Below are 18,602 nucleotides of genomic sequence, written 5' to 3'. Positions count from 1 at the left end.
CATTTCTGAGTTCATCAATATGTTACAGAACAAAAGCAGATTTACAGTAAGTACTTTTTTCAGACACTGTTTGTTTTTTTTGCTGCTGTGGAATCATGCTGGCCCAAACTTAGATTAACATTACAGAATTACTAAAGTGAAAGATGGTCTATTTTCAGAGGAGAGGAGAGGAGAGGAAAGGAAAGGAAAATGTAAGCAAATTTCTCAAAAGTTAACTAGATGATTAAGCCACACACTTCACAATCCCTGCATAATAAAATCCCTTGTTGGTTGCTGGCGGTGCTGACACCGATATCACACAAGTACATAAAGGAAATTTTCTTCACATGACAAAAGCTCTTTTTTTTGTACCTTTATGATAGAAGTGACATATTTATTGCATACCAGACAGTAATGCATTAATGAACTAAAAACAGCAGCCTAATTAAGTTTACCTCAAACAGCTGGAATTTCCATACACTTGAAAAATTGAGGTGAAACTGAGTAAATAATAACAACAGGAAACATGGCTCTATCATAATTTATTGTGCAATTACCACATTTATATAGTATTTAATGATTCTTCAGTGCTTCTGCTGTTCAATTGCAGGGACCCCAGCATATTAACTGAGCTTTAGGGGGAAATATAGGGAAGGTGGGAGACAGACATTACTTTCTCTACATCACCATGAATCTTCTGTAGAGTCTGATTATTTCTTTTCTGATCCTAGAGGCATTGGTAAATTTCTTATGTATCTGGCCTTGTGTAAATCTACCACAGTTAAGCCAGCTATGTTCAATTCAATATAGAATCACAGGATAATTCAGAGCAGAAAGACACTTCAGGAGCTCTTTAGTCCAAAGCCCTGCTCAAAGCAATCTCTGCTGTGAGGTCACGTGAGGTTGCTTAGAGCTTTGTCCTGTCAGGTCTTGAAACATTCCAAGGATGGAGATTGCACAGTGCCTCTGTGCGACCTGTTCCTCTGCCTGGATCAGAGAAACGTTTTTCCTTATATCAAGTCAAAACCTCTTTCATTTCAGTTGATGTCTGTGGTCTCTCTCCCCATGCACCACTGCTGCAAAGAGCCTAGCTCTGTCTTCTTCACACCCTCTGAGTAGTACTAGAAGGCTGTTATCAGGTCACATCAATGTCTTCTCCAAGCTGAACAACTTCAGTTCCCTCAGCCTCTCCTAGCTCCATCCCCTGACCACCTCAGTGGTTCTCTGCTCCAATTGGCAACAACTCTTAATGGGGAGCTCAAACTTGGATGTATTCTAGATGGACTCTAGTAAATACATAAGTTGAATCACTTCACTCAGTCTACTGGTTACATTCCTCTTAAATAGTACCCAGCATGCGGTTAGCTTCTTTTGCAAGCAGGGCACACCACTGTTTCATGCTTCACCAAGAGATTGGAGAGGGCAGGCTCTTTCCTTTCCTGCATAGTATGACACATGGTCTACATCTCCCAGTTTGAGATTCCCATTTTTATTCAGTAAATTCCAGGACAGCAGGTACCTGGAACACTAGTGATGCCTTCATCTTCCTTCTGTAGCACGCAGCAAATCCTATGTCCTTTTAAGCATCATATTTGGAATCATAAAGTTGTTCATCAGTGCTGAGTGCATAAAAGAGCTTATGAATTGAGTACATGGAACTAAACTTTAATGGAGGGATTAATCTGACCTGTCTGAGATATACTTGTGCTTGAGCAAAGCACTTAAATCACCTTTACATTTTAATCACATCTTATTAAAAGAGTATGGAGTTCATTTCATATGTAATTTTATTTATAGTGTTTGTTCTCTACAAAGCAAGCTGATCTACCTAAGCAATAAAGGAAAGGACATTGCGATATTTGGGCTTGTATTTTACTCACCCCATTGTGTCCGAGTGTTACAGCACATATGGTGTACTAGAAAACGGTTTAAGAGCAGTAGGTGATCTTCCATACCATATGTGCTACAGTAACTAATGAGGGCAAGGTTAAGAATACCACGTCAACACTAACTCAGAAATGCCTTGATGTTACAGCTGTGTATCTCACTTCAGGCACTATTCATTAGTTTAAATAAATAAATAAATAGAAATGAACCAAATTCGCCTATGTAGGAGCATTCATACTGCTAATAATATTCAGAAAGTGACACCCCTCATCACTTAGAAAAAAATAAAGTTGATAAATTATACTTACTAAAAACAATATTCTGTCTTAATTGTAGATGTTAATATTTGGTGTACATCCTAACATAGTTTTTCAGTTTTTGACAAGAACTAACTTAAGAAACTCAAGCAGGGGATAGAACGCTCTCATTGAAAACAAGATAGAAAAAACAGAAACTAAAATTAAAATGTGTTTTAACATAGGTGGATCCAGTAGCTGTTACTTGTGCAAGTAATCCACTGGAACTAGGTTCAGAGTAAAGATTTCTTTGAGAGGATTAACAAATAGCATTGCCCTGTAAGCTTGTACCTCAAAACAAAAGGTCAAATTTATTCTTCATTTACACATATAAATCTTCTTTGAAATTAATAAGATTGTAAAAGCAACGAAGGAAGGATTTAACCCAGATCTCTAAATCCACTGAGGGCATTTTAAAATTAATGTATAGAGTCGGTTAATTTTAAGAACAAAAATATTTAGAAAAACAAAGTTTTCTGATGCTTATAGCTTAGAAAAGGAAATGAAACAAGAATACATACCCTATATTCTAAAAAAGCTTCATTTTACAATTTATTTCAGTTGAGTGTGATTTAATACAAGCAGAATATTAAAATCAGTATATATGAAAATGCTCTTCAAGAGGAGCAGAAATACAAAAAACATTACCCAGGAACAGTGACATTACTGTATGTATCAATGTTATGCATAAATTTATTAATTACAGACTTTTGAACCAATAGCTGATCCCAGCTTTTTCATATCAAGTTCCATGTACATGAACATATACGTGATACTTTTATTACGATCTTACAAAAAAAACTGTATGTAAGTAATAGTAGTTGAAAGCATACCCTGGGAGAAAAAAAGGACAAATGAACAAGAGCAAATTCTCACAGCAGACAGTTAATCAAGTTAAAGGCAGGACATCCACGTTATGTCCACTAATTACATTAGGCAATTTATTTATTTTTTGTTAAACTACAGCAGGCCTTGTACATTGGTGCTGGTTTACTGCCTTAAATCTGACATATGGAACACAAAGAAGAGTAATCAGATTAGGTAACTAATCAGGATGATCAACAGAGACAGCCATGGATTGTATTTCCTCTAGGTCATTCTATTACTATAAACATAGAAGACAATGTCTGCTTGGTTACAATAGGGAATAACTGAATTGAACATCAGTGCTCTGTGTGTTTGTATGCCCAAATGCTGGTTATAGACCATGCAGTTTTATCTATCTTCAGATAAGATTATTATCACAGAAGTAAACTTCATCAATAAACATAATATTCCTATTTTTAAATGAAGAAGTGCACAAAACATTTTATATAAAAAAATATTTGTCTTCCACAAAATAGAACTCAGCAGGAGTTGATTATCATTCTATCACAACGTTAATCATATTTTATTCAAGAACTCTTTAGGAATACGTAACTGATTTTTAAACGTTTTGATTTCACTGATGTGTTTTATAAGCATGCAACTTTATAATTGATTTGATACCACTGCATAAGAAAATTCCTGATTTTAGCTCAGTTGGCTAAAAGGTCACCACCATACCTCTAAAAGCTTCTGATGCCTGCCACATCTGATGACCAAGTTCAAAGAGAGTTCTACACCAATTAAGATAGCTTGTAAATGTACATAATGTAAGTATTAGATCATCAGTATACCTATTTTTCAGATCTTCAAATCATCTTACTGTGTTCTACAGAAGACACATTCGGAATACTAAGTTATATTTCTTAATTTACCACTCTCCATACACATACCAGGATGTACTAGCCAAGAAAATGTATTTCATTTATAAGTGTGACTGGCAAAAATACGTACTTCCTAGGGTATTGTAAAAAGCTGATTTCAACTGCTTCTAGCTTTGTGACAGCGTTGCTGTTGCAATGGAACAGAAGTGGTGATACCATTTAGCAGACCAGCTGACACAGCTGGGAAAAACAGGTTGTCAGGCATACAGTCTTCTCTCTTAGGCATGACAACACTCGGATTATGTTCTGTTAGTCTCTTCTTTTACTTACTATCATTAAATCATGCCTTACAAGTGAGAAAGCTAGTTGCCTGAGCTTGAAAAAGTTCTGGTCTGTAACAGTCTCAGTTAAACTCAACCATTCCTGGGCATCTCTTTAAAGGATACCATCTCCTATGGCTTGGTCTGTACTATCTCCTCTAAGGCTGTCCAAAGAAATGAATCTATGCACAGTGAGAGAAGCTACTGCTCCTTCTGTCAACTGGTTGCAGAGGTTGGGAGGCATGTGCTTAGTGAAATATGGGACAACAGGATGAGAACAGATGGCACTGTGATTACAGCAGTTGAGTACTGCCTTGTGGTACACAGCAGCTCACTTAATCCAAACTTTCCACAAGTGTTGTCATTTGTCTGTTTGCTTTCCTGGTGTCCAGCATGACATATCATGGTCCTGATTTGCAAAAATGCCCCTATTAAGGAAGACAGCAGTTCTAAAACATTTGATGGTCAAACCCTATGTGCTTTTTAAGCACAATAAAATGGATATTTCAGGTTAGGCACTGGAAATGATATACATACCCAGTTTTAGATGTTTCTCCAGGTTATACTAAAATAATAATTTAGTTCACATGAGCAGACAACAGCACCATTTTCCTGGTAGGCACTTACAGAGGACAGAAATAAAGTTGGATCAAAATGTGTAGCAACTATAAATTTCATAATTTCATTAACCCCACTTTCAAAAGTAAAACAAACTTCAGGAATCAAGAGTCAATCTGCTTGAGAATGGTCCTGGATTCTTAATTAACTTTTTTTTATTAAAAAAAAAAAAAAGCAATCTTAAATCACTTTTATAGTATTCACAATCACAGCAACAAAACTGATTTTTAATTGCCTCAACGTTAGAGTTTAGTATTTTTCAAAGATTTCTAAAAGTAACAATTCTATTAAATGCAAAGTAAACACACTGCAGTACATGAACATATGTTTTTTGTTGGTTTTTTTTTTTTGTTGTTTTGTTTTTTTTTGTTTTTTCATTATGTTGTATTAAGTAGGTTCAAAATAGCTTGTAAGGTTTCAACTACATATAAAATACATTTGTGAGACATATTACTATTTCCTTTTCTCTAGGCCTGAAGTCAGGCAGGGTAAACACGTGACAGATTGGTACCTGAAAGCAACAGGCATTAGAAGGTAAGGAGCTGTAAGTTAGGGAAAAGACCACAGCTAGGAAAAGACACAGCTAGGGAAAAGACCTGCCAGGCTTTAAGTATGAGAAGCGGAGTAATAAAATACAAGTGTACATGGACAGATAACCGATATTAAGATTTTGTGTTGGTTACAACAAAATTCTACATCTGAAACATAATGAGAACAATTGACTTACATAGAGAAATTCCATTCTATGTTAACTCTGCCATGAACGTTGAAGCTATATTTTAACTTAGATAATTAGAAAATGTTTCACCTAAACAGATTTCAAGAGCAAGATTTTGTATGCTGAGTTGGCAAGTCTGGTTCAAGTTGCATTCTTGAAAATGACTTAGCCAATACTCCAATTTTTCTAATGTAGGTGATTCATTTTAAAGTATTTTTTAAATCATTAATTCCTGCTTAAGCAGAGCTCTTGATAAGGATTCCTCAAGAAAATTACATCGAGCAACAGCAAAACAAACTATATTTCAAGTTTATCTCTACAGAAAGCAAAAGACATTTCCTTCTAAATTTTCAGGTAGGTTGGAAATACACTGCTGAAATGCACACACTGCGTTTTAAAGCTTTTGACGCGCACAGAAGTGATGCTCAATTCCATTTAGTGTTCAGGATGAATTTTCTTGGAATTTCTTCTTTAGCAAGAGTTTTTCTGCTCATGGCTCTTTGTTGGTGCCTTAGAGTATAAACCATAAACAAAAGCACTTTTTAAATATCTATCCTAAACCAATGTAAACACTTATTGTGCTATATATTTACACAGTCATGTGATTGCGCAGCTTTCTTTAAAGATACTTTTACCCTGTGTTAAAAAGAATTGCCTTCAAGATTCTTAAAAACTGTGCCTATAAAATGCTTTGGGAGACATGATTTACTATAAAGTAGCTGTGATGAAGACGATCAATTTGATTGCTGCTTTCCAAATCTAGCAGTAAAAACTTTGTCACACAGAGAAATATTAATTCAGATGTAATGTTCCCATATCCTTCCATTTACAGAACAGTGAAAAAATACGTAGGTATAAAACAGATGTCCAATGTTTGCAACTTTGCAACTGTGGAAAGCTAACAGAGAGGGCTATTCTGTGGTAGTGCTGGGAGCCAGGCTGAGGTAAAAGGGTTTCAGTCACCGTGACACCGAACATCAGTGTAAAATCAACAGCAACACCCGCAAACAGGACTGATTAGGGCCTTGGCTTTTCCTCCTTCGGCAGCTCCAAGTGTTCAGGGAGGGCGAGCAGCGGTGGCTCCCCGCTGCTGTCGGGGCTGCGCTCCCCTCACCCGGCGGGCCGGGGCGGGGCAGGGGTAGGGGCAGGGCAGCTCGGTGCCGCCCCGGCCAGGCCCCGGCCCGCTAATAGGGCTCGCAGCGGGTCTCTCCAGCAGCACCTGCGAGCACAGCGAGGGGCACCGCCGAGGAACCCCCACCCCGGCCCGGTCCGGCCCGGCTCGGCTCGGCCCCTCGGCCCCTCGGCGCCCCCAGCCCGGCCTCCCCGCCCGGCCCGGCCCCGCTACCTGCTCGCCGGGCGCCGCCTCCAGCAGCTGCGAGCAGAGCTCGGCGCACTGCCGGAATTTCCTCCGCCTGAAGCAGCTCCAGGCCCGCAGCAGCGGCTCCATGTCGGGCCCCATCCCGCCGCTCGGCCGGGCTGGGGCGGAGCAGGAGGGGGAGCCGGGCTGGAGGGGGAGCCGGGCCGCGGCTACGGAAATGTCAGGCTCCGCCTCGGTCCCCCGGGCCTGCGCGCCGCCATGGCGACCTGCGGCTGGGTCCGCTCAGCCCCTGTGCCCCCCCTTCTCGGGGGTACCCCAAAAACCGGGGGGTAGTCCAGCCCCTGTAGGTGGCCACAGCTGAAGTTAAGCCTGCGGGTTTCCAGGAATGCGGCTTTAGCCTTGGGTTCACTCGTTGACCTATTTTCAGCGTGTATTTTGTGCTGTTCCAGTGTCTGAGCGCAAAGCTCCTCACAGGCCGCTGGAGAAGCTGCTGGAGTTAAGTCAGTACCGAAGAGACTTTCACTGTGTAAATCAGTAAAACTCCTATGAATTTAACCAGGGCTTAAAGCTGATTCTTACTGAAGTCAGAGCTAGATTTCATATTGCCTTCAAAGAAAGAAGGGTTAGGCTCATTATTGATGGCTGAAAGAGGAGTTAAATCTGTTGTGCTGAGATCAGCAGACTTCAAATAAACCCAGTGCTCTAAAATTGTGTCCTACTGCTTGCTGCTATAGTTTCCAAAATGTAAATTATTAAGATCCATTTGGAATTGAAATATATGCCGAAACAAGAAGAATATAGTTCCTTAATCCTCATTTGAGTAAAATGTCCTATAGAGCTATGGGAGTCTTGCATGAAAAGGGCACAGACTGCTGTGAATAAGTCTTGCAGACTCCATTGGTTCCTTCATTAGTTTCTGCAAAGGCAAAATAAGACAGATGGTTAGAAGAGAAAAAAGCTAGAACACAACTTGTACTTTGTATTGTAAGATTCTGATTGCAACCATCAGCCCAAGGAAGAAAAAATCTCTAGGGATGCTTGAAGAAACGACTAAAAAATAAAATGAACTTTTGACATGAAAATCTCTGATGGACAAAAACTAATGTGATAGCTAAAATCATGTTGGTGATTTAACACATTGTTCTGATTTTAATCCTTATCTCACCTAAACTATCAGTTTGTCTAAGATTGAAGCTGCTTGAAATGGATGTCTGGGCTAGTAAGATCAACGTGAAGTGGAAGATGCAGAAATAGAAGTGCCAGTCCATCATTATTGTTTGTTCTAATATGGGAACAAATGACTTGAACTGAAGTAGCAGCTAAGGACAGCTGGCTTTTGGTTGTCTGATGGACAGTGCACTGGGAAGCAGTGTTCTGAGTGAAGTCTTTCCTGGGACCTGTGACGTTCCCAGTGAAAAGTGGAAAGGAAGCAGCACAACAGTGTCTGTCCCTTCTCTATTTTTAAGTTGTTGTGGGAGACAGTATGTGCTGCATTCCTGTAAAATATGTAGGAGACTTGCACAAGGATACTTGCGCTATACCTCGGGTCAGTCAGGAGGGTGAGCAGTATTTTTCTTCTTGTCAGACCATCTGCTGTGATACTGCTACGCAGTTGTAGTACTGTGGTTGAGTGACTATTGGGGCCTAAGGATCCAATTTTGCTATAAATTCTTTTAAGGTGGCAAATCCTTCAGCATGTATTTCATGCTTAGACATAGCATGATGTGCTGTTCAGAGAGATTGTGAATATTGGCCAGACATGACATAAAATAAATATTGTCCTCCATAAAGCTTTGGGAGTATCGGCTCTAAGCTGTGGCACTGTTTTATTCTTGAAAACAAAAGGAGGTATTTTCACACGAGGGAGAAATCGAGTGGCTTTACTCATTGGGCTGGCTCCAGTGTTGGAATGTCTGACTGTGGAAAAAGGATGTCCTGATCCTGGAGAAACATTGCAAGGAAAACTCAATCCAATATTGAAAGATTTCTGCATGAGCAGAGCACTTAGGCAAAATTACACATTATTCAACCTGTCCTACATTTCAGGTAAGGTCAGTTCCTTGTGTAGTCTCTATTTGGGTGCTGAGTGCCAGTCCTACCTTCTCTGCAGGCATAAAAAAGTGTTCCGTCTGTCACAAGCTGCTGCTGCTACTGGCTGAGGCCAAATGTCCCAACATGCTGCTGGACACCAGTCCTTTGTGCATACATCTTTCTATGCATGAAGTGAGCCACTGGTGACTTTAAAGTTGATAATTTAAACTGTATATGCTAGATCTGAAAAGAATTCAACTAATGGGCCAGCAAGTAGGTGCCCCTATGTCCCCTGTATGTAGATACGCTGCACAACTGGCCTACAAATAAGATTGCTCTGCCATCAAATTGTATTCTTCATTGGGCTGACAGAAGCCTGGAGAGTGTGCTCTGCTTCTCAAGAGTTTCCTCACACAGGCTACAGTGCATGAAATAACTCTCAGTCACAAAAAAATGGATTGCAGTTGTTGTTGTAGAAACACATGCTCACAGCCTGGGAGACTGAACGTTTGGGCCTCCTTTACAAAGCTTTAATATGGTGTATTTCAGTCTCTGGCATTAATATCTACAGGGTATTAAGGAGGAGTTTTCAGGTCTGGAGCATTTCCTCTGTGATGCCATTTATTCAAATATATTCCTGCCATCCCATTTGAGAGCGGGAAGTGTTACCACAAAATAGCTGTCCAGTGGCTTATGGAAAATTAGTGTTTGGCTTCAGTAAAATTAGTAGTGCATAAATCTCTGTATTATACTTCAGGAATGATCACTTTTAGCAGACCCGTGCATAGCACGTGGAAAAAACACTTTTGCATGTGTTTGGAAGCTGCTTAGTTTCCTTCCTATAGCTAAGGGTTAATACATTGCTTTGGTAACTTGCTAGAGCTATCTGCTGCTTTTACACTCTCTTCCCCCAAAATGGGGAAAATTTGTCCTGTGGAAACTTGGACAAAATAGGTTTGGGGAATTATATTGCAGATATACTTGATTTGTGGGAGAAAAACAAATTACAAATGTACTGTTTAACATTGATGGAAATAAATTGGTAATTTAGCAACATCAACAGAGAGATTGTCTAGGTGCAAGATGGATTTCACCATTTGAAAATTACGAGTCATGCTTATTTGTAACATTATGAAAGGTGGAAGTTGTTTGGATTGGGCAGCATATAGGTCTGTCTGCATTCGTTTTTCTAAAGTTTTGTAGTCTAGTGGTTAGTCCCTTCAGTTACTTCAAGTAGGAGTGTGTAAGGTGGTTCTAATACTCCAGCTGTAATGAACCACTCCATGGTCATTGTGTTGATGCAGATGCTGTCTTGGGACAATGACAGATACGTGATAAAACTATAGAAATCCAAGATTTATTTAAAATGTCATGTGCTTGTCTTGTATAACTGTGTGCCTTTTTTGTACTGGAAGTGACTTGACCTCAGCGAGTACATTTTGAGAGACTGTTCTCATCTTCTGTGAAAGGACAGGAGATTCAGTAGTGCTGCTTTGCTTTATTTATAGCTTACTGAGATGTTATTATTGTTTTGTAATTTGTTGGCAGATTTTATTTGCAAGGCTTATTTGAACCTTGGCTTCACTTATTTGAACCGTGTCAAAGAACAGAAAATTCAGGAATCAGAGGTAAGGGACAGTTTAATTCCCCTTCTGTCTATGGGTTATTTTTTACTTGAACACTGGATGTCCCTGAAACAGGCTACAATAAAAAATATTATTGTAATAATTTCTAAATGAAAATATTAGGAATCTCTACTAAATATCAGGAATCTGTTATTATTCATCTTTATTCATAAAACACATGAACTTTTTAAATTGCTTTTTAGAAAACTTAGTTTTTTTTGACCTATATATTTTGTGTACTGGATTTCAGTTATGTTTCAATTTATTTTTCAATTACTTGTCAAAATCAAACGTTGCTTGGAGGTTCAAATGTGCCTCCTATTTTCCCCTTTTTATTTTAATACATTTTTTTTTCTTCCTTCGAACAGCTGCTCTTTAAACTGATACTGAAAACCTGCTCTGAAAGGATAGATGAATTTAATGTTTTTGTCCTTTATATACTCCTACAGAATAAGCTATTGGTATGCCCCAAATGCTTTGTATTTTGAAAATGTTCTTATGACTGTTCTGCATAAGTCTCTTAACATTCTAAACTAGGAATACAAGGTACATGAAATAGCCTCTTAGAAAGTGCATATAGAAGAGTAGAACAGGGCCCACCAATAGCTAAGATCCATTTCATTCTAAAAACATGGAAGCTATAGAGTGACTTTGCCTTTCCAAGTCTTCTGTGCACCAAGCAGTCATATTTGTTTCTAATGCTAATTCTCAGGTCTAGTAACTCATCATGAATTCACATTCTTATGATAAAAGCAGGAAAAATGTTGTTTCCAAAATTCTGTTGGTTTCTAGTGAAACTCTGTGGTGAAGCATCCTGTATCCCTCAGACAATAGCTAAGTCATACAGGTTCAGTCTTTGGCTTCTTACAATTACTCATTTCTCTCCAGACATAAGAATACAGAAGAAATATGTAATTGGCAGTTCAGTACAATTAACAAGGGTTTGAGAAGGAACATTGATGTCACCACACATCTGCCTGCAGATTGCCTCAGCTAGGAACAATCTGACTTGCCTTCAAATAAGAGTTGGCATCACGAAAGAATACATGCGAAAAGGGTTCATTCTAATGATTTGGATACATTGGGTACTGGAAGAATTGAGAGCAACAGGTTGTAGAGAGCAAGTTTTGCCCTGTGTGCTTTGAGTAAACCCAAACAGGATTATAGATGAGGCCTGCTTTATGGGAAGTTATGTACTTGTGGCAGAAGAGCAGAAAGGAAGTTCCTTCTTCAAGTGCTCTTTTCAGCAAGGACCTTGCCACCTGAATTTGAGTTCATATAATGCTTGCTTGTAGTACCCATGTGTTACGGATCCTAGGAACTGGTGAGAGGTCCTGCAAATGAAGTTATGTGAAGAGCAGAGCTCTGTGCTGAGGCTCAGATTCAGCATCAGGGGAAGTAATTTGCAGTAGCAGTGAGAGGTTCCGTTCTGTGACCAGCCAGTACAACATTATCCATCAATAGCAGCTCTTGCTGTCATTGGTAAGAATACTGCTGCTTCCTGCTGATCATACATGATATCATAACCATGGTTACCATGGTCTAGCTGAATAGAGATCATCCAGCAGCTGATAACAGAATTTAGGTGGCAGCACTGTTCAGGTCCCAAGCCATTAACCTTCATGTGACCTTAGATCTACTCTGTTCTACTTATGCGTGAACTGAATACAATCTCTGTGATCAAATCTGCACAGCCTTTAGTGTACAGCAGGAACAGGATGCTTTTCAAGCGAGACAGTTACCTTCCTTTTTATCTTTAGTGTTTCATGTGAGGCACTATTTCTTGTTTGAGGCAGACACTCTGTATGCTCTGCTGAATATAGATTGTTGTTCACCACAACTAGCAGGAATCAATGCAGCTATAAAAAAAAGAAAAAAATGAAACATATATATACTTATATGTATATATGTATACATATATATATATATACACAACTATAAAAAAAGAAAAAGAAACAGTGGCCTATGAAAAAGGCTGCTATGTCATTTGCATTTAAATATAGGTTGCAAAATTTGCAAAGGATCCTCTGATGACGGGATGCTCAGCTTAAAAATAACTAGGCTTGACTCCTTTCTTTTCAGGTTTAAAACGTGAGCACCTACAGTACAATCCTATTTGCAGTGAATCCTGAAGATCAAAGTAGGAGCCCTTGGAGTAATGAGTTAATAGTCTTATCTGAGAAGCTTGATGTAAATGGGTTTGCTCATACATATACATGTACATACATGTATGTATATATAAAAGGTAGCACTTGGTCTGCTGTATTAATCACAACACCATTCCAGCAGCAGCATTTGTTATATACTTGTTTGTTCCTATAAAAAATGATGTATGTACCCTATGAATCCAATTTCTTCCTTTTAGGAGTGTTAGTCTTTTTTGTTATTTATTTATCCTTTTTAGAGGAAAATGTGGCAAATAGGTGGGGTATTTTATATATAGCAGCTTGTGCACAGTAAGTTAGAGTAAAAAGCTATGTCATGTAGTAATCTCTCTCATATATTTTCTTTTACAATTAGAATCACTTTAAAATGAAGTATTTGCTGTCCTTAAAATAAGCTTACTTTACTTCAGTCAGGTGGTATGACTGCAGGGAACCAACCTACAGGACTTAGCATCTGAATCACAGTATGGTTTAAGTTGGAATGGGTCTTTGGGAGCTGTCTAGTTCAAAACAGGCTTAACCTCACAGTTGCATGAGGTTGCTCAAGGCCTTGTCAAGCCAAGATGAGAGAAGCTCTGAGGATGGGGAATTCACAGCCTCTTTGGGCCACCTGTTCCAGTCTTTAACCAGTCTGTTCGAGTGCTTAGTCAAATCTGATAGTGTGGAGTCGTACAATGAAATGAGTTACTTCAGGGTTTGCATTCCAGTACTGGATTAATAGTGCTACACTATTTTATAAGTTTCTCAGCTTTACAAAAGTTAACACTGCCATTTTCTAATGGTTAAATATTTCACTTCCTTCTCTTCTTTTGAATATTTATATGCTCTGTGGTAAATTGTGTCATATTTGATAACTCTTAATTATTGTATGTTGATTTTGATTTAAAACAAAGCTCTTTCATGATTCCCTTGAGAGCTAAGCATTTTGAGAGCTTTTGCAAAATAGGCATTACTTTTTCAAAACCTTGTCAACTGTTGTGTAAGAAGATGTCATTTTGGCCTGACAGTTTTTAATACTAATACTTTGCATCAGCCAGCTGAAATATTGATCCTTCCCCCACAAAATATTAACCGCATACTATGGGGTTGATCACCTTACTCCATCCTAAGTGTAAAGAAATAAACTAAAAAGGGGTAGAAAAATTAGTGCTGCAAGCAAGCAAGGTTTTTCTTCCCATTGTTTTAGATCATATAAGATGCAGCCAGAGATGGCTGTCACATAAGTAGAATTTAAAATGAAATGCATTCTATATTTAGTTTAGTCAACAGTTGAAATCAATTCATGCTGAGAGTTCAGAAACAGATTTCCATCAGAAGCCTATTGATAGAAAACGCATTGGGATTTAGTCAGCCTCTCTTTATGCACTTAATTTAAGCCTGTTTAGGTTGTCATCTGTTATTATCAAGTGCTGGTGCCTGATACAAGTTCTTCAAATCACCTAGATGAATTGCTTCAGTACACATATGATTGTGCATAAAATGCAAGCTGAAAAAACTATTTAAATCGAAATGTGTGTGGTGTGTAGAGCCATATTGTGAAAACACAATGTCATCGCTGAAAAAAACTGAGTGCTCCACTGAGTGGCTTCAGAATGCATTCTGGCGTCAGATTTTTGGCAGTCTGAAACATAGTACTTTCTTCATTGTTTACAGACTAAAAAGGAATTTTTGGGGTGAGCTGTTCCCATGTGCTGCCATAGATTTTGGGGGCAGTTTTTAAAGTTTGTGATAGATATTTTAAGAAAGAATACAAGTGATGATGCCTAACTTCTGAGGCTAATATTAAACATCATTTTACTGAAAAAACTTAAAATCTGTAAATAAATGTAGCAGTTTGCATTTTATGTGGGGAAAAAAAAACACATGTCGTGATGGAAAATCTTAGGCTGAGATTTCTGCCATTTAAGTCATGGTAGAAACCCTTTTTTCTTTCTGTCTTTCTTTCAGAAGAGCGGGGATTTCATCTTCAGATTACGGGAGAGGCCCAGCCCTAAAACAAATCTTGTACTAATGTCAAGGCTAAGGGAGCTGGCACAGTTTTCAACAGTCATATTTCCTTGGCAGTTTCAGATGGTGTTGTTTACTGATTGTTACTTGTATTTGCGTCACTTCCTGTCCTAAACAGATTTATTTATGCAGTAGAATGTCCAGAAGAAGTTGTTGCCTTCTATCCTAATGATGGATGAATTTAATTTCAATGATGCTTGTATCTTGCCTCTCCCTTTAGCTGCCCTATCCTAGGAAACCATTATGTGAGGTCATTTCTAAATCAAATTTCCGTGAATAAATGTAATGCAACCCTGGTTGCTGTCTGTGTAGTGATAATTACATGCTCATTGTCTTTTCAGTAGAGTGTCTATTTGTTCCAGTGCCTGGAATGGATGTCTACTAAATGAACAGAGTTCCTATGGTTATCAAAATGCAATTTACCTTTGCAGAAACAAGAAAAATTAATGTCCATGATATTTACTTTCATACACATGTAACTGTTCTCTTTTCATTCCAGCCATTGTATCTGTTTGATCAGTCAGTACCAAAAGAAAACACATACATTCAGAGTTATCAACTTTATAATAGAACTCGCCTTGAAAATGGCTACAGTGTTGGATAATGCTTCAATATAGGACATGGTTTTAAAGAGCAACTGGGTTTTTCTCTTTGGAGCAGGTCACCTACAACATTTTGAAATTGATAGAATTCTTAGAGGCACAGTATTACATACTCAAGACTTGTTGCTCTTCAGTTTGCCATTTTCCAGCACATTGTTGTAATAGTATCTTCATCTGTGACTATTCCTTGTATTTGCTCCCAGCCTGTATTGCCTAGAATCTTCTGTGTTGAGGAGATATGTGAAGAAATCAATCACTGTTTTTCTGTGCCATTTTCTTATCCTTAATTGGTTGCTTTGCTTCATGATGATGCACCTGCTGATCATTTTCAAGGCTTTCTGCTCCATATATATATATATACATGTATCATATGTCTTGTTAATTTAGTAATATGCCTTAATCCTTTAAAAGTCTCTAACAACTTGCATCTTATGTATAAGTATATGGTATAAAGTCTCATGTTAAATTTTCCATTTTCTGGAGGAGAGTTAATTCATTTTTTTAAACTTCACCATACTGCCTTTTTTTCTTGCCTTTTTTCTTGCCTTATTACTTATATCCAGTAGTAAACAGACCTTAGTGATCCTTAGTTTATGCCTCAGTGCTATTAAGTGGTAGCAGGTAATTCTCATTGGAGTTCTTAAGGACTTTTCCTCTTAAACAGGTTCCTTAGTTTTGCAAAATCTTATTTTGTGTTTCCATAACAGACGGAGACCATTTTATCCCCAAGGATGTTGAAATTAATGTTGTCACTGTTTCTCATCTGTCTCATATTTTATAATTACTACTTGAACCAGCTACTCTGTATTACTTAGGGCTTAACAGAGAATAATCCCTAATTTTGTGTACTCTGGAATTAGCTGTTCCAAGAGCATTTGTTTAAGAAATCACTTCTTTAAACCTTGTTCCATTTAGTGGAATGAGATACATTGTAAATATGTTTACACTGTGCTAAGAAGTACATCTTTGTATAAATAGGTGTTGTGAGATGTTGAAATGCCAGTTATTAATTTTATTTGGAGAAGTGATGCACTTGTGTCACTGTATACATACAGCTGTATATACATTGTGTGTACATGTTTGTGTGTCATTTTGTTGTTACTTAAAAAATGGAATGTGCTGTGATTTGTCTGACATCGTAGGAAAGAGATGACACCAGTCAGAGGAAGCTACACACTTTGTTTCACTTACAAAATACCTTGATGGAAACATAAAATGCCTTCTTTGCCCCAGAAGTCATTCGGTTCCCCCTCTGCCCGCTGGAACCTGTGCCCCCGGCGGCGGGCCCGGCTCAGCACCGCGGACAGCGCCGCTCAGCACCGCGGACAACACCGGGGGGACCGGGGCGAGATGGGCGGGCTGCTGGGTGCCCCGGGGGCTGGCTGTGCTGGAGGTGAGCTAGGCAGAGCTCAGCGAGAGGAAGGACTCGGGAGGCTATGGTGCTGCTTGTTCCTGGCGAAACCAGACGGTGGGTGTGTAAAATTGCACTCGCATCCCTTACGTGAAGGCATGAGGTTAGCAAACTATGACCAAGAATAGTTTATCTCTGGGAATTTTCTCTCAGACAGTTCCTTATCTAAGAGCTGGTAGCCAGCTCTGCAATAACCAGATGGAAATATTGGCTGTTTATGTGGTGTTTGACATCAGCTGCTCCCATCTTCCTTCCATGCAAGTTTTTCCAACTTTGTTTTTAGGTAACAGTTAGTAGCCACTACCATTATATATTAAAGCCAACAGTTAGTAGCCATTGCCATTAAATATTAAAGTTTCTTCCTGATTGCTGTTTTCTCTTTTTGATTTCAGTCAGTAACAGTGTTTTGCAATGTGTGGCTGAAAGCAGCCTTTTCACTTTCACTAAATAACCAGATATTCTCTTGCTCCAATTTGAGTCATGAATAAGACACAAAGATTAAAATGTTAGCTCCACTGAAGTTAATACCACACAATTAGTATTGATCTCAAGCGGTCTACAGTTTCACTTTAATAAGCCACCAAAAGTTTATATTTATATAAAATAGCAGAAAGTATAGAGACAATACGTACATATTTTTGTCCATTCACATTTAAATATGCAATCAGCCAGCAGGAAGGAGAAAATTAATATATTCTCAATTCACAGCATGAAAATACTCCCACTTGCAAATGCAGAAGTCAAATATACATCAGATGCCTTTGTCTGCTTATAATGAAACCAATTAACATTTAAAAGCTTGTAACAAGTTGTTTCAGTCACCATGTGTGCTCTGTACTTTTCAAACTTACTTTCTCATCAGCTTCACCTTATGAATGAAGTAGTCTTGTGGTTGCAATTTCTTACTTTTTTAACCTCCAGTTACTTGTAACCTTATAGAACTGCACAAAATCTTAATAGAAATTTGACTGAGTGTGTATTGACATTCAAAACATTCTGTGGAATTTAAGGGGAAACAATGCAACAATTTATTATTATTATTTAAAGCCTGTGTTCATTTATTTTCCATGTTATTTTCAGAAAGAGACAAACCCTGGTTGTTATGGACTTTTTCTGTAACCACCTCTCCCATCAAGAGAGCTGGGACAGCAATACAGAACAGCTGCACAAAGTTAGCATCAGATTAGAAATAACAGTACATTTTTTTACTTCTGAGAGGAGCTAGTTGGGAATTTTCCAGCCTGTTTCCCTGCCTAGTCCCCCATCTTGGGGAATCCTGTGAAACTGGGGCTACCCAAGTTCCATGGCACTCTGTCTGGATGGCAAATAGAAGGGAAAAGGACTGCTTTTGTGGAAGTAACATTTGCTTTATCTGTTGGTGAATGCATATGGCTTTTTGTCTTGATTAGAAATAAAAGCCTCTTTCTTTCAAAAGATGTAAACTTTTCATGGAAGGGGGAGTTTTCTTGGCTGTATGTTTGAGTTGTTTTAGGTTTTGCACGAATCTTTCTGCAGACTTCTGTTATATATATGTTGTGTTGATTTCAGTGAACATGTGGGATTGAAAGCTGCATCTGATCCTGGTGTCATAATCCTCATTGTCAGTGCTCTTGGTGGTCTAGGCTGAAAATATGTTAGCTAAGCGATTAGAATGCTTACATGCATATTTTTACATGTTTTTTTTTTATTATTTTTTTAAACAATGAAAAGAATATTAGATTTACTCAAAAAGATTAAAAAAATAAAAGGTTAGAAAAACTCCTGCTAATTAAACCAGAAATAATGTAGGACAGAAAAATGTCTCCAACATGCAGTAACTAGTCAGAAATTTTTGTGGAAGAAATGTCGATATGACTAATGAAATAATACAAGAGGAATAGAAGTAGAAGAAATGGAGATTTAGAAATAAATCCAGACAACTGGTAAACACCTGGGAA

At 38.3% G+C, this 18,602-nt stretch overlaps 1 protein-coding gene and 1 long non-coding RNA gene across 4 annotated transcripts in view; one reads left to right on the top strand and one right to left on the bottom strand.

The window, feature by feature from the left end:
- TTC8 (tetratricopeptide repeat domain 8) overlaps positions 1-7,024 on the bottom strand; it is a 45,307-nt gene extending 38,283 nt beyond the window's left edge. The window contains exon 1 of one of the 3 annotated variants that reach the window (XM_084519944.1): positions 6,852-7,024. In XM_084519944.1, coding sequence (XP_084376070.1) covers positions 6,852-6,965 — 114 coding nt within the window. In that variant the 5' untranslated portion in view covers positions 6,966-7,024. The remainder of the gene's footprint in view (positions 1-6,851) is intronic. The other 2 variants (XM_084519942.1, XM_084519943.1) reach the window with 2 other exon arrangements.
- Positions 7,025-7,029: 5 nt separating this feature from the next.
- On the top strand, positions 7,030-17,163 carry LOC311437100. Its single transcript, XR_014693293.1, has 3 exons — positions 7,030-8,870; positions 10,404-10,483; positions 14,593-17,163. It is a non-coding gene; the product is annotated as an uncharacterized lncRNA (long non-coding RNA).
- The last annotated feature ends 1,439 nt before the right edge of the window (positions 17,164-18,602 follow it).

Source organism: Aythya ferina, assembly GCF_964211825.1.
Source record: "Aythya ferina genome assembly, chromosome: 5".
Lineage (NCBI taxonomy): Eukaryota > Metazoa > Chordata > Aves > Anseriformes > Anatidae > Aythya > Aythya ferina.
Note: the sequence above shows the minus strand (reverse complement) of the source record. Positions and strands in the feature narration are given on the sequence as shown.